The sequence below is a fragment of the Dendrobates tinctorius genome, unplaced genomic scaffold, assembly GCF_039654945.1.
Source record: "Dendrobates tinctorius isolate UK_male_01 unplaced genomic scaffold, ASM3965494v1 ptg000135l, whole genome shotgun sequence".
Lineage (NCBI taxonomy): Eukaryota > Metazoa > Chordata > Amphibia > Anura > Dendrobatidae > Dendrobates > Dendrobates tinctorius.
In genome coordinates this window covers 14,963,828-14,980,719 of record NW_027361803.1, presented here as the reverse complement: position 1 = coordinate 14,980,719, position 16,892 = coordinate 14,963,828, and the positions used below count along the sequence as shown (strand labels likewise).

General features: G+C 45.3%; 1 protein-coding gene across 1 annotated transcript in view; it reads left to right on the top strand.

Moving 5' to 3' along the window:
* Positions 1-266: 266 nt before the first annotated feature.
* The window catches only part of GDNF (glial cell derived neurotrophic factor), a 71,775-nt gene continuing 55,149 nt past the window's right edge, over positions 267-16,892 (top strand). The window contains exons 1-2 of the mRNA XM_073543961.1: positions 267-850; positions 7,867-8,097. Of these exons, the coding sequence (XP_073400062.1) occupies positions 7,893-8,097 (205 nt within the window). The 5' untranslated portion in view covers positions 267-850; positions 7,867-7,892. The remainder of the gene's footprint in view (positions 851-7,866; positions 8,098-16,892) is intronic.

Below are 16,892 nucleotides of genomic sequence, written 5' to 3'. Positions count from 1 at the left end.
GGCTCGGCTTCCAGCCACAACCACAATGGCATCTGTGTAGAATACCACGAGGAGGGGAATGCCCCTGGGGTCAGAGCAGAAGACATGCCACCCTTGGACCATGCTTGCATGCATTCAGACTTGCATGGTTTTAGAGCCTGACTTCACCCAGCAGATATTTAGAAAACTCTGGAGAGGTCCTGGATGGGCAGAAGGACCAATCAGAGGAGGGCTGGAGGAGAAGGCACACCCAGGGAGCCTATAAATCCATTCCCCCTGCTTCTTCTCTTGGCAAATATTCCCTTTCATGTGTGGAGTGCAGCACATCTGTCCTCCAGCTTGGGAGTGCATTGTGCAGGTAGAGCCAGTGTCTCCGGCTCAGGACCCTGCAGGATTAGGAGCCTCCTCCTCCTCCTCTTCTTCTTCACACTGGAAGGAGTTTGCATGGCAGAAGTCCTCCATCTCTCCACATTCCACTTGGATCTTACCCTGGAGGGAGTCTAGAGTCCTTGTGGTGTGCAGGCTCCTCAGCTGTGGTGGTACCAGCTGCTGCTCCAGGAGCCCCCATGTCTTCATCTGACTCCCCACAGTTGTTGATGGTGTGTGATCCTTGGATTTCTCAGCAGGATTGGAGCATCCACATCTCCACTCTGCAGAATTGCTGCTGCTGCTGCTGCTGTGTTTTTTCCTACTGATTGCTGGAAAGGGAAGGAGGACCGAGCAGCTGGAGAACCTTGGTCTGCAGCCCACCTGCCCTGCAGCCCACCTGCCCTGCCAGCCCTGTGATCTGGTCTTGTTAGGATCCCTGGACTCCTCATCCTCAGGAGGTCGGATTAATGTCCATCTTAGGGCTAGAGAGGCCAGACAAACGGTAGGTGCAGCCTGTGTAATGCCATCCTAGATAACAAGTGCAACAATGTATGAGACCATGTAACAAAAATACTACAAACAACCATGTATCAAAAAAAAAAAAAAATCCTACAAAACAGCAGCGCGAGAAAAAAATAAAACTCACGCGTGACAGCGGATCAAGTGCGAACACGTTGTCATGTAGCGATTAACTCTCACGTAACAATGTATCAAGTACTAACACGTAACAATGTATCTATAAGGAAGCCATAAACCTAACAAGTCACCATGTATCAACTACATTTACTAACCCGGCAAGGTCACAACAACATTTCAGCCTAAAGTCGTGTTCACACCTTACGTAAAAACGCGGCAAAATTTAACGCAATTTTAGAAAAATAAAAAAAAACGCAGGTTGTGACCTTTTAGCCTGACGAGTAATAATGTATCCAACTACATTTACTATCAGTATATCGATGTCACACCGCAGCGATTTTCGCAATAATTCAATGTATTGTTTTGGAAAATTATAGCAAAAAAAACCCCAAACCTCAGCACAAATGCATGGTGTGAACAAGGCCTAATGTAAGAATGTATCAAATACATACAAGGCAACATATCCTCTACTTGCCGGTAGCGACGTGTTCTGATGTATCACAATATTCAGAAGGGCGACACAACCTAGAACTGACGGGCGGTAATCTAAAAAAAAAAACAAGATAATGAAATAGAAAAGTCTCAAAGCATTAAAAAAACTTTTTTTTTTTTTTCTTGTATATTTGATTGCCTGCTGTTCTGTATAAGGTAAGATACAGGGGATAATACTAGTAGTCATGGATGGATACACTGAAGATGGAGGAAAAAAATGTGGGAAAATAAGTATAAATCAAATATAGCAAAAACAAGTGAGAATTAAATCCTAGGACAATGTGTGCTCCTACAGAGGCGCCCCAGGAAAGCCATTGTGGCAGGTTCTCTTTGGTTTTCCATAAGCGCCACATTATAAGAGACGTCCATGGAAATATTAAAGTGTTTGGTTCAGGCTTTATCTAAATTGGTACAAACCCTAATTCTCTATATAACATAAAAAAAAAAAAAATTGATCTGTGGAATAGTAGAACTGTCAGTGCAATGTGATCGGTTTACCTGCAGTCCTATGTAAAACCTCAGTGATGTCGCACAGTGGACTCGGCTCTGCTACATGAGCAAGAACTACTTTGTTTGTTTATTTTTATTTATCTTACTCGTTAATTCCACAGCGCTTTACAGACATTATTATTGCTTTGTAGTCTTCCATAAAGACCTGTTCACATCTAATCAATTAGGGCAACTTTTTTTTTTTTTTTGCAAAAAAAAAGCCTAAAAGAAGCCTCCTATAAATATTAGGAAAGACTAGAGTCAGGAGCTGCAGCTTCTTCTGCTCTGGGAATCAATCATCGTCCATTAGAATCGATTGATGCCCGTTGATTCTAATGGACAATATATCAATAAACGGGTGTCGCGATAACAGCCCCAGACAGCAACAACCCCCTCAATGCCTGAAATTCAGACTAAATAAGTTCCACAGGGTAGAAGAATTCTCACTATGTACTGAGAGAACCTGATCAGAGTAGTAGTAGTCAGTGATGGGAAAGGTTCATTCTCTCCTGCCCTCTAGTGGCCAGATTGTGGTAGTACGCTTATCAGATCCCTTACACTGCGCCATCAATACATTCAATTTTTTGCCAATTTTGACGCGCATAGAGGCGGACAGTGTGACCCTTCATAGTCTGCAAGCCTCCAAATAACAGAAATATATTTTGCGTAACTAAGACAAAGTACCGCACCATTGTACTTATCTGTACAGTTTCTAGATGGAGCAGAGATGAACGCTATACTTCACTCCTAGAGGTCTATGTAGAGGGCACTGGGGGTCCGCTACAAGCTTTTACTCCTGAAGGGTCATTATGGAATAGCGGTACTATAGGGAAAAGTTCAGACTTGCTGAATAAGATTTGCAAAAAAATCCATGCCCTTATTGCAGAAAAGACACCATTTACATGTATAGAGCAGAAATTTCCCTAATGGCCAGGTCTGTTAGTTGGAGGGTTAACCTGGGTATGTGTTGTGCCCATGTTTTATATGAAGATCAGCTGTTGATCAAGTGATCGCCACCGATCTGGAATCTGCACACTTCTCCTGCGGCGGCCACTAGTGTTACAATGGGGTATTACATTTTGTAAATAAGCAAACATGTAATAATGAGCAGTTTGTAGCGGTTCTTCTCTCTGGCTAATAGAGAGGGGTCCCGAGTAGAGGACGCCCCCTGTGATATTTCTAGGGTGCACTAATTTAGTAATGCCTGCAGCGCATCCACAAATCATGCGCTGCACAGGTGATCTGGGTCCTTCCGCAGGAGAGGTGCATTCTGCAGCTGCTGTCCTCTGTGGGAAGCAGGAGAGTCTGATGTAGCGGACACCTGTCTTCTATAGGAACTCTGGCAGTGGAAACACTATGGTGGCCATATTGGCCGTCACCCAGCTTTCCCAGCTACTGAGAGGTAGAACTAGAAACATCTGAATGGGTTATTTCTCTCTCAGGTTGTATACTGTTTAATGCATGGAGTGACGACAGCGCGTTTCGGTCTCTGCGCTTTAATCTCGTATACAAATATTATATCTTCTTACCGCCAAACCGTGCAACGTAGAGCTGGGAGGAGGCAGCACAAGTGGCTTTCATTAAAGTGTAGGGTTTCAAAACACAAAATGATACACACCCCGGCTCTCTGTAGAACGCACACAGATGGGCTGCATTTACCCCAATAAACAGACACAGATTTGTGGATCAGCAAAAGAATACCGGATAAAAGCGATACGATGCGATGAAGCAGAGCTGAGCGCTTTAGGGTAACACCTCCTGATAACACTCCTGCAATCACGTGTAAAACCTCATAAAACGTATCATCATATCAGGGAATCCATAAAAAATGTCACAATGTATCAATTTATAGTGGAAGATGGCAAAAATGGCTAAGAGAGAGAATATATCATAAAGGTAAAGGCATAATACCTGCACTCATGGCACTGACAATTTTGGTGCTTTATCTCGGCCCTATATACTCCGCTTATTTCTGGAGAGATACAGTTTGAATCTAGTTGGATGACAAACTCGGCTCTGCTGCACCTGACAAAACTCAGTTGCAATCTCAACTCAGCTACACCTAACAAAGTTACAAACTCATCTCTGCTATACCTAACAAAATCCGTTGCAAATTCAGCTATGCTATACTTGGCAAACTCAGCTCTTCTACATCTGACAAACTCCGTTGCAAACCCAGCTATGACTGGCAAACTGAGCCCTGCTATACCTGACAAACTCTGTTACACACTCCGCTCTACTATACCTGGCAAACCTAAGCTTTGCTGCACCTGTCAAACTCAGTGACAAACTCAGCACCGCTACAGCACTGAAAAATTCACTTCTGCTGTACTTGACAAACTCTGTTGCAAAGCCAGCTCTGCTACACCTGATAACAGACCACTCCATCTATATGTACGTAAGAAGTATGAGGATTCTCATGTCTGCCTATAAAGTAAACTCTGCAGAGAAATAATCTGATATTTTGAGATTTTCATGTGTCTTCCACCACGTGGGAAATTCTTCCCGTGATTTCTTTATTCCTGTGTGACCTTCCATGAAAGTTTCTACACTATATGGTGTAACTTGCGCTTGTGGGCCCCAGAGTAAAATCTCCAGCAGGACTTCCAACTATCACAGGTCTTTAATAGTAATAATCTTATTCTATGGGGCAAAGGGAACTTTTGGGCCCCCTTAGTCTCCAGGGTCCAGTTCTAATTGCAACCCTCCACCTATTATAGTTACACCCCTGTTTCTACACGATGAGATGCCACTGAAGATAGGAACAGGTTTAAGCCTCTTTCTCGTAGTCAGGACCACTGCACCCCCCCATCGCTGTACCCCTTGGTTAGTATTATTCTCAACACTATCAATGCCCAAAACTTTAGTGCTTGAAAGCATTGGTGGGGGATCCAAAATCTAAGCCCTTCTGTACCCAAAGGCTTGGTTTTCTGCAGTAGCCAAGGAGATTAGCAGGTTTCCCCATTTTGGTCTTTTCATGTGAGCCCCCTCTCTTTTACACAGTGGGCACCTATGCCCAGAGCTCTGGGCCCTCCACACACCCATCAATGCCCAATTGTTTCCTGAGGGGTTCAGATTAATTTGAGATTGAGCTCTGGTACTTGGAGAGGGGTAAGACTTGAGATTTGTGTATGGAGGGCACTGGGGTCATTTGCTTTGGGGTCTTGGTTTGGTGCTGCTCATTTGTCTGCCCTGCGTCCCTCCTGTCATATTGTGGCCGCTCTGTTTGATCACAGCTACATGTCAGCGATGGTGACAAAGTATCATTAGTCCCCGTGACATTGGAAGCTGAGGGCTGCTCCCAGCTCAGCTAGTCATTAGTCTTACCCCAGTTTAGTAACTATGGGGGTCCTCTCCATCAGTCTGCCCCCCCCCCCCCCACCAATCTAGGACAACGCAAAAAAAAGTTTTCCAACTTTTCAATAAACTTTTGATTCTTTACCATCAGTGAATGAAAACCTTCTTCTCCACATTCTGAGGCTGACAACCAGTTTTTATCCCATGGTGCTCACACAGCTGATGTGCTCGTTACAATGTATCAGTCACAAAAACAAATGTCTCCCTTTATCAGTTCAGAAGGGATTTGTACACCCTGTGCCTTAAGTTGTTGTTGGTTTTTTTTACTTAATTGCATGTATTTTGGGTTCATACATTTTTCACCGTTTTCCTTTTATTTCCTCTCTGTTGCACTATTAATTACTGGCTGTAGAATGAGTTAACTGAGAATCCATCAGTGAGCCAGGAACTTTGTAAATCTGTATTTTTCTGAGCTTCTCTATACTTATTTATGAGCACAAACCACACCAAAGTTGAGGTTTAGATCAGTGGGTTCTGAATCCCGAGACCCTCAATGATCTCCAAATGGGAGAGTTCTTTCCCCCATTTGATGCAGGTTCCACCGGCACTATACCCATTCTCTGAGTATGGCAGAACATGCGTGGCCTTATGCACTCTAACTGGGTGCAATAACACACACCGCCTGTGCAAAGGGGTGGCGCTGTTTTCAAGACCGATCTAAATATATATGACTGGATGCCTCATCCTAGGCTGGGAGGTTCGGACCCCAGCACCCCCAGTTAATACCCTTGGTGCAGTTCCAGAATGGACGCTGCTCTCCTCTGTCCCAGCTAGGGGACTTGTATAAACACTCCTGGCAGCGCTGCGTATCGTCTCCATGTGTGACATCTTCTTCGGAGATTAACTCCACATCTCCAGTTACAAACCACAAGCGGAAGGATCTGCAATACCAGCAAAATGGGTGAAACCAGTCACCCCCCCCCCACGCCGCCCCCTGAAAAATGGCCTCACACATGCACATTGTATACAACCGCCTGCAGAAAGCAGAATGCACACATAGATGTAGCAGAGCTGAGTTTGTCATTTGCACATCACATATACAGCTCTGCTACATCTATAAGCGGATGACCTGACTCATCCGTGTATTATACAGACATTTCTTTCAATGGGTGCAATGCTTCCTTTCTCCCGTGGTGGCGCTGTAGGGGGGAGATGAATACCTGCTGATGGGTTCTGTACTGCAGATCACAATGATCGAAAGTTGTCGAGCTTTTTTCTTTCTTAAATGCACGTATTTGGGGCTAAAAAGTATTTTTGTAAGTGGCTTTTGTTAAAAAGTTTTGCACCGTTTGCCTTCTGCAGCCCCTGCGCTGTTCTGTCTATAGTGGACTGCAGAAGGAGTCAACTGAGAGTCCATCAGTGAGTTCATCAGTTCTCCAATCTCGTCTCGGTTTACCGCAGGGGTAGAGAGGGTTAAGCGCAACAGGGGCGAGCATCTATTCTTGCTTTGCGTACACTCGCCTCTAGTGTTTCCCTCACGTTGTATTTTCGCAGTGTAAACTTTGCTTTTACTGCATTCTTCCGGACATACAATCACTTTGTGAACCAAATTGTACCCAGCGCAGTAACCGGGTTCTACAACAGCTGGAGGAGCCACAGAATTGAGGGTGCGCAGAAACCAGAACGAGATAAAGCAATTTGATCAAAACTGCTACCGTTTTCTGTACACAGCTCCTACGCAGACTTATGCGTTTCCAAGCAGAATCTGTTCCTGAGGTCCTTTCTCTGTGTGGTCCTGCACCTTCTGCGACTTATCATTGTTCGCTGTTATCTGAAGGTTCGTTAAGCAACAAACTCGGCTCTGCTACGTCTATGCATGCAGCGAGCACATGGCGTGGTCTGATACAGCTTTTTTATGAATGGCTGCATACGGTTGGAATATTGCACCTACCATTCTGCTTTCTCTTACACAGGACCCATAAAAATGGAGATTTTTTCTTCTACCCGGTGGAAACGCCGCTGTTCTCCTGAATCCGACGACGTTTCTCTTTTCTTTATACGGCTCTATCTTTCTTTTAATGTAAATCTGGTCTTGTTAGTCAAGTGGGAGGAGATTAAAAAGTCAGTGCCACACCCACTTGTTTAATAAGGCTAGCTAGGCATACTGCAAAGATCGGACCGTATCTCTGGAATGGAGAGGCGCAGGAACATAAGAAAAACATCGCCGGATTCAGGAGAACAGCGGCGTTTACACCGGATACAAATAAATATAAATATATAAATACAGGTTTTGCTATCACTTTCTGATTGGTAGGAGACTAGGATCTTCACAATGATGGGGTGTTGCCGCCCCTTTGATTCTTCCTGTACATGGGCCACCGAATAAGTGAATTAGAGGGGGATTCAGAGGTCAGACCCCCAAGCAGTCGCAATGTTATACCACACCCTGGGGATCAGCTATGACTTTAGAATATTGGAATGCCACTTTATCACATGGCGCCAAGTCACCAGCCATTATACCCACAGGGTGATATGTGACAGGGTAAGGAAACTCCTGGATCCATTGTAACCTCACTGTCCGTTCTCTCCTTCTTGTCCTGGTAGGTCCCTTTCTTGGAAGCCTTTCTAAGATGAAGTTATGGGCTATCTTGGCTGTCTGCATTTTGCTGTTGAGATCTGCGTCCAACACCCCATTGCCTTCAAGCTGGTTAGCTGGTAAGAAGAGATCAAGTCAAGTATCCCTGCTGGAAGACGAGGACACCGCTTTGGGGATGTACGAAGCGGATTCTGAGCGCCCCAACGCCGTGCAGGGGCCGCGGGATGTACAGCATCATTGTAAGTGCCACACACTGTATACGTCCGCTACCAGGTCTCTGCCGCCGACCTGCAACCTATGAGGTCAACCTGCCCTTATGAAAGGGTTCTATAGAGATCATGATAAATGTCTGCAGAAAACAAAACCTCTACAGCATTATGATGGACATTGTTTCCATTTCTTACTATTTTTAAATATTTCCTCTTGATGCCGGAGGCTGAAACAATCTTCTTTCCATTCAGAGCCATTAACCCTGCACATAGCTGGTCCTATGTATCCAGTGTAGACCATGCTCTGTGAGCTAAACATTCTGCACTCCGGACTGATACATTGTAACAAACCAACAGAGAGATCTGTGCAGCTGCTGCTAGTGTGCAACTAAATCCCATTTAGAGTTAATATTGTGTTACTGTTATATCCAGTGCAGACAATGCTCTGTGACTGCAGACTGATACAATGTATCCAGTGCAGACAATGCTCTGTGACTCAACACTGATACACTGTATCCAGTGCAGACAATGCTCTGTGACTCCAGACTGATACACTGTATCCAGTGCAGACAATGCTCTGTGACTCCAGACTGATACAATGTATCCAGTGCAGACAATGCCCTGTGACTCCAGACTGATACAATGTATCCAGTGCGGACAATGCTCTGTGACTCCAGACTGATACATTGTATCCAGTGCGGACAATGCTCTGTGACTCCAGACTGATACAATGTATCCAGTGCAGACAATGCCCTGTGACTCCAGACTGATATAATGTATCCAGTGCGGACAATGCTCTGTGACTCCAGACTGATACATTGTATCCAGTGCAGACAATGCTCTGTGACTCCAGACTGATACATTGTATCCAGTGCAGACAATGCTCTGTGACTCAACACTGATACACTGTATCCAGTGCAGACAATGCTCTGTGACTCCAGACTGATACACTGTATCCAGTGCAGACAATGCTCTGTGACTCCAGACTGATACACTGTATCCAGTGCAGACAATGCTCTGTGACTCCAGACTGATACACTGTATCCAGTGCGGACAATGCTCTGTGACTCCAGACTGATACATTGTATCCAGTGCGGACAATGCTCTGTGACTCCAGACTGATACAATGTATCCAGTGCGGACAATGCTCTGTGACTCCAGACTGATAAAATGTATCCAGTGCAGACAATGCTCTGTGACTCCAGACTGATACACTGTATCCAGTGCAGACAATGCTCTGTGACTCCAGACTGATACATTGTATCCAGTGCAGACAATGCTCTGTGACTCCAGACTGATACACTGTATCCAGTGCAGACAATGCTCTGTGACTCCAGACTGATACAATGTATCCAGTGCAGACAATGCTCTGTGACTCCAGACTGATACAATGTATCCAGTGCAGACAATGCTCTGTGACTCCAGACTGATACACTGTATCCAGTGCAGACAATGCTCTGTGACTCCAGACTGATACAATGTATCCAGTGCAGACAATGCTCTGTGTCTCCAGACTGATACATTGTATCCAGTGCAGACAATGCTCTGTGACTCCAGACTGATACACTGTATCCAGTGCAGACAATGCTCTGTGACTCCAGACTGATACAATGTATCCAGTGCAGACAATGCTCTGTGACTCCAGACTGATAAAATGTATCCAGTGCAGACAATGCTCTGTGACTCCAGACTGATACACTGTATCCAGTGCAGACAATGCTCTGTGACTCCAGACTGATACAATGTATCCAGTGCAGACAATGCTCTGTGACTCCAGACTGATAAAATGTATCCAGTGCAGACAATGCTCTGTGTCTCCAGACTGATACATTGTATCCAGTGCAGACAATGCTCTGTGACTCCAGACTGATACATTGTATCCAGTGCAGACAATGCTCTGTGACTCGACTCCAGAGCATTGTCTGCACTGGATACATTGTATTAATCTGGAGTCACAGAGCTTTTTACCTTCAAATCCGCACGGAAAAATCCGCAGCACAATCCGCACTGTGTGCACTCACTCTTTGGTGAAAGCTGATTTCTGTGGCTGTGAATGAGCGCGGGGCCGGGGCGCTGTTATTTAATATGGGGACAGGTGAGCCGTGTCGGTTTCAGCAGAACTTTAGAGCTGTAGGAAGAAGAATCTTGTGTCTTTTTATTTTTGCGCTGGAAGAATCAGTGAATGAGCCGGAGAAAGACGTCTTTATGAATCACTAAGAATGAAGCTTTGACCTCGGCACCTTTCATGTCATATTCCGTCGCTAATGGTGGGGCTCTGGATTCGCCTCTGGCATGTTCACCATTATTATGTACGAGGCTTTGATGCCTGTGTGGACCTGGGTACAATAAAGCCCCCCGTGTATGTGTCTGTATAAATGACGCCAGGCGGAGCGCGCGGCTGCTCCTAACAACATGCAAGTAGAGGATTGAAAACTAAGAATTGTCGCTTACAATGTGAAGACTTGGGGGCTGCTTCATCATTCATTTCATGGCATTTTTGGGGAGCAGTTTGTTTTTTGTTTTTTTTCTGCCTAATCTATTTGTTTTGCAGATTTGAGAGTTAGGAGGCAGATTGTGTCTAATGTCCAAAGGGCCATAGTTTTGAATAGTTCAACCCCTTAGATGGTGCGGTGAACACAGCAACCATGGCATCTAAATGGGTAGATGGGGGGGGGGAGAGACTTTCTAGCACCCCCCACAATGTGACCATGAGAGCCTGATGGGTTATTTAATGGCTGCCGGTGCCACAAATTCAGACCTTTGATATGGGACTTCTGGATTTCTATGGACACCCCTGAAATTTACCCTCTTTAGTTTGTTGGTGATCTGCAACCTCAGAGATGAATAGGTCGGCATAGGGGCTGCGTGCACGAAACTAGAACTAGAAATTTGCTTTCTTTTATATATCAAATTCATTTAGTCACTGAAAAATGATTATGTTGCTGCACATCACTTTGAAATACAGAAAATTAGTTACAGAAGCAATTGAAATCTAGTAAAGGACTGGGAAAAGGAAAAGTGTTATTATTTCCAGTGCCCCCCCCCCCCAGCTATCAGCGGTCTGTAGACCAGAGAGAGCATACAGTCAACCATAGTCACACCCCTGCTGTAAATATGGATCATATACTGTATATTTCAGTTTTGGAGGGGAGGACTTTTTAAAAAAGTTTTGCAATTCTACGCTGAAGGTTGTGCACACAGGGCAGAAATGAAGCAGATTTTCCATCAAAATCTGCTGCGCATTAGAGACGCATTATTATGGATGAGATTTTACCAAAAAAGGTCAAGGTGAGAATTGGATCGTGCTTCCATTTGAGATCCAACGTGCACATATACTTTATGTTACCAGTTACAATGTGTTTAGGCACCTGATTAACAGGTAGACTCATCTGGTGGAGGGAGCATCAGTGAGTGTCCCTGGTGGGTGTCGCTGGCGGATGTAGCTGTGGGGGTCGCTGACAGAGGTGGCAGATTGTAAAGGCAGCAGAGTGTTGCTGGAGTAGGCCCGATGTTAGTGTCACTGATGCTGGTTTGAGTGGGTGGCGTTTGCGATGGCAGCGGTAGATCTTGCTGGTGGTGGTAGTGGGTTTTACTAGTGGTGGTGACTGGGGTTTTTGCTGGTGGTAATGGTTGTAAGGTGTTGCTGACAAAGGCGGCAGTGGAGGTGGCAGATGGTGAAGGCGATAGAGTGCTGCTGGCTGACGCTAGAAGTCAGTGTCGCTTGTGGCAGTGGGTGTCCCTGGCGGTGGCAGCAGTTAGTTTCGCTGGAGGTGATAAGTGGGTTTTGCTGGAGGTGACAGCAGTGGATGTTGCTGGTGGTGGAGGCAATAAGTGGTGGTGGCAGCAGTGGGTACGGATGCCATTGGTGGCAGTGGATGTTGCTGGTAATGGTGGGTGGCGGTAGCAGTAGTTGGTGTCGCTGATAGTTGCGACAGTGAGTGTCGCTGGCACTGGTGGTTGTGTGTGTTGCTAGTGAGGGCTGTCTGTGTCACTAGCAGTGGTGGTTGTGGGTGTCGCTGGCAGTGGTGGTTGTGTGTGTTGCTAGTGAGGGCAGTGGTTGTCGCTGGCAGTGGTGGATGTGGGTGTTGCTGGTGAGAGCAGTGGGTGTTGCTGGCACTGGTGGTTGTGTGTGTTGCTGGTGAGGGTAGTGGATGTCACTGGTAGTGGTTTCTGTCTGTGTTGCTGGGAGGGCAGTAGGTGTCACGGACAGTGGTGGTTGTGGGTGTTGCTGGGAGGCCAGTAGGTGTCACTGGCAATGGTGGTTGTGTGTGTGTGTGTGTTGCTAGTGAGGGCAGTGGTTGTTGCTGGCAGTGGTGGTTGTGTGTGTTGCTGGTTAGGGCAGTGGGTGTCACTGGCAGTGGTTTTTATGGGTGTTGCTGGGAGGGCAGTGGGTGTCACTGACAATGGTGGTTGTGTGTTGCTTGTGAGGGTAGTGGGTGTCACTGGTAGTGGTTTTTGTGGGTATTGCTGGGAGGGCAGTAGAAGTCACTGGCAGTGGTGGCTGTGTGTTGCTGGTGAGGGTAGTGGGTGTCACTGGTAGTGGTTTTTGTGGGTGTTGCTGGGAGGGCAGTGGGTGTCACTGACAATAGTGGTTGTGTGTTGCTGGTGAGGGTAGTGGGTGTCACTGGCAGTGGTTTTTGTGGGTATTGCTGGGAGGGCAGTAGATGTCACTGGCAGTGGTGGCTGTGTGTTGCTGGTGAGGGTAGTGGGTGTCACTGGTAGTGTTTTTTTTGGGTATTGCTGGGAGGGCAGTAGATGTCACTGGCAGTGGTGGCTGTGTGTTGCTGGTGAGGGTAGTGGGTGTCACTGGTAGTGGTTTTTGTGGGTGTTGCTGGGAGGGCAGTGGGTGTCGCTGGCAATGGTGGTTGTGTGTGTGTGTGTTGCTAGTGAGGGCAGTGGTTGTCGCTGGCAGTGGTGGTTGTGGGTGTTGCTGGGAGGGCAGTTGGTGTCGCTGGCAGTGGTGGTTGTGGGTGTTGCTGGGAGGGCAGTTGGTGTCGCTGGCAGTGGTGGTTGTGGGTGTTGCTGGGAGGGCAGTAGGTGTCACTGACAGAGGTGGCAGCGGGTGTTGCCGTGCAGTAGTTTAGGTGAAAGGCCACAATTTGTAGACATGTGCCGCATCTAAACATCTGCTGAGCTTCGCAGCTGCTGTCCAGATGTTCCCGGCAGTAACGCGGCTCCCACTGAGTGTAGTGTTTGATAGATATTATCGCTGGATGAACTCCGCGCCGTACTGCAGGCAGCACAATACAAATTCTTTGGATACATGCACAGGTCACAGGCTTTATTATTACACCATAGGGCCGACGTATTCTGCAGATTCTGTCCACATATCGCCGTCTCCACATCACACACAATTATGGCCGCCGCCGCTGCTCAGGGAGATGACTGAATACAGATATCTGCAGGGGTATTCCATGTTATATTACAGCACATCACCGGGATACAACATCCTGACTGTGAGGGCCATCACCCTAAACTGAGGCAGATTTATCAAGACTGTGGGAAAGAGAAACTGTCCTTAGCAACCAATCACAGCGCAGCTTCCATGTTGGCAGAGCTGTCTGAGAAATGAAAGCTGAGCCCTGATTGGTTGCCATGGGCAACAAAGACTGTTTTTGCTTCTAAACAGTTTCAGTAAATGAGGCCTATGGTTTCTTGGTGATCGTTCACACCGGCATTCCTTCTGTAGAGAAAACTGCAGCAGTGACAGCTCATAAAGTGTGATTTATAGAAACTATCTGAATAAAAACTGGTTTTATTTTGGGAGGGGGGGGATGCCATGAGGCAGATTGTGTAGATTACCTCAGCCCCACCACAAATCTGTCCTCTCCGCTATCTTCAGGAAGCTTCTAGATAGTAAAGGGTTCACTCTGGTCCTGGTGGGGGCCATGCACCATTGCAGCTTCTGGTTGCCGTACTTTTGCTTGTACTGTACGGTGTACACAATAAATAATAGTACCAAACAGTGCCCAAGTAGAAACCCCGCACACTATGAGGCCCATAGACCCAATAAATAATGAAATAATGTCATTCAGTGCCGCCACCAATTGTAAAATCATATACTGCGCCGATCCTTAGCATAAATGTAACACCCCGTCTTACAGATTTCCAATAATACCGCCATATAGAGACCAAATGTCAGCTCCATACATCAAGTTTCCCGATAAAGGCACCAAACAAAATAGTTTATAGAACTGCGCTGGCCATAGACAACTCAGCCTCCATCAGGTATGCAGCGCACAGGTGGTACAGGTCCCCTCCAGAGATTGGGTCCATATATGTGGACCCGATTCATCAAAGTGAGTACACCAGAATTCTGGCATAAAACACTTTGAAAAGCCACAAAATTTGCATTTTTCTTGTGCGCCTTTTGATGTTTTTATGCTACAGTGGATGCGCGACGCCACAGCTCGGTATAATTCATGGTGTCCAGTCCATGACTGGGGTAATATTTGTATCAAGGTACATGGACGAACATGGCACTTGTTAGATACTCCTGAATCATTAAGAGCGCACCCCCTCATCAAGAGCGGTGTGAACATACCCGTCTTGATGAATCAAAGCCGAAGTCTTTACAGGTTTGTATTAAAGTGTTACTAAATAGATATTTTAGACCTGATGATACTGGTGTACTTACTATGCAATTACATGTATAAGCCTAGTAGTACGGTGAGTCCAGGTAAATGCTTTGTTTTTCGTGCAATGAAAAATACGCAGCACCAATAAATGCACCAAATCGTCATCATGGGAAGTTAGCCAAAGAGTGAGAGCGCTCATTAGACAGATCCTGACTGCCAGGTGCAGCTTGTAATAAGCAGTGATAGATCTCAGGAGCAGGGATTGGGGGGATGGATACGGATGAGCTATGAGGCTAGGAGGGTGAAGATTCAGCAGTAGGAGGGAGGGCCGACACTTTCAACAGCAGGAGGGAGGAGGGACACTGAGGAACTGTCAATGAGCTCAAAGTTTTGCAAAGTATTGTATGGCCAATCTATCCTTACTAGGTTTTTCTTAGTAAGTACACCAACATCATCAGTGATAATTCAAACTGCGTGCTATTTCTATTGGGAAAGACACTGAGAAATCTGCTTTAGGGCCCTATAGAAGACACCCTGTGAGTCGCTGTATGGTGCCACCGTGAGGCACTGTGATCTTCACTACAAGTAATCATCATACCTCCATAATAAATATAGCATATAGTAAGAAGCAAAAGAAAAATAGGGGCATGTGCGGCCCACTATGGACTACTGGCAGAGGATTACAGCTCCCGACAACAGTCCGTGCATGGTGCCAAGTAATAGGATCACTGAGGTCGGACTCTGAACATTGAGCGTCAATTCTAGCACTCATCATTGCTTTAGTCAAGGAGGACCCCTTTAAGGGGCAATACGGAAAAGGGTTTTCCTAAATTATCCGCAATAAGTCAGAACTTGAAGCCTAATTGCAGAAAACAGAGTTAAGAATCGAGAAGATTTTGGGACCCGTATCCCAAATATTCCCAGGACCCAGAGACTTATGACCCCTGTACATTATAATCTCGAGGCTTTAAATAGTGGAGATCTGAGCTGCGGAGGCTTCTGTATGAATGTTAGCAGGTGCATCCCCTCCCCCAGCGCTCCTACATGGAGATGTATATTTACTCAGGCACGGTCTGTTTAGCTAAATGATTGGGCGGCGATCATTAGTCAAATGTCAGAATTTGAATTTTACAATCCTAAAATCGAAATGAATGAATGGCAATACAGTGGCATGGAACACAAATTGGTAGATCTAATGTTTTGGCAAATAGATCCCGTAACTAAATATGTACCTATATATACAGTTGTGCTCAAAAGTTTACATACCCCGGCAGAATTTTTGCTTTCTTGGCCTTTTTTCATTGAATATGAATGATAACACCAAAATTTTATCTCCACTCATGAATAGTGGTTGGGTGAAGCCATTTATTGTCAAACTACTGTGTTTTCTCTTTTTACATCATAATGACAACCCAAAACATCCAAATGACCCTGATCAAAAGTTCACATCCCCTGGCGATTTTGGCCTGATAACATGCACAGAGGCTGACACAAATGGGTTTGAGTAGCTACTAAAGGTAACATCCTCCCCTGTGACCTGTCTGCTTGTAATCGATGTGTGCATAAAACCTGAGTGGAAAAGCAATGTCTGACATTCATTTGTTCATTTTCATAGATTTTTCATTTATTACCTTTGTTAGATTCAAGTAATTTCTGTCACCATTGTGAGTTTTTCTGTCATTAAACGAGGGGCACCAACAATTTTGACCAAGTGTGTAACTACTATAATACTCCCTCCATGTTCAAGAATATAACTACTATAATACTGCCCCTATGTACAAGAATATAACTACTATAATACTCCCTCCATGTTCAAGAATATAACTACTATAATACTGCTTCCATGTTCAAGAATATAACTACTATAATACTGTCCCCTATGTACAAGAATATAACTACTATAATACTCCCTCCATGTTCAAGAATATAACTACTATAATACTGCCCCTATGTACAAGAATATAACTACTATAATACTCCCTCCATGTTCAAGAATATAACTACTATAATACTGCTTCCATGTTCAAGAATATAACTACTATAATACTGTCCCCTATGTACAAGAATATAACTACTATAATACTCCCTCCATGTTCAAGAATATAACTACTATAATACTGCTTCCATGTTCAAGAATATAACTACTATAATACTGTCCCCTATGTACAAGAATATAACTACTATAATACTCCCTCCATGTTCAAGAATATAACTACTATAATACTGCTTCCATGTACAAGAATATAA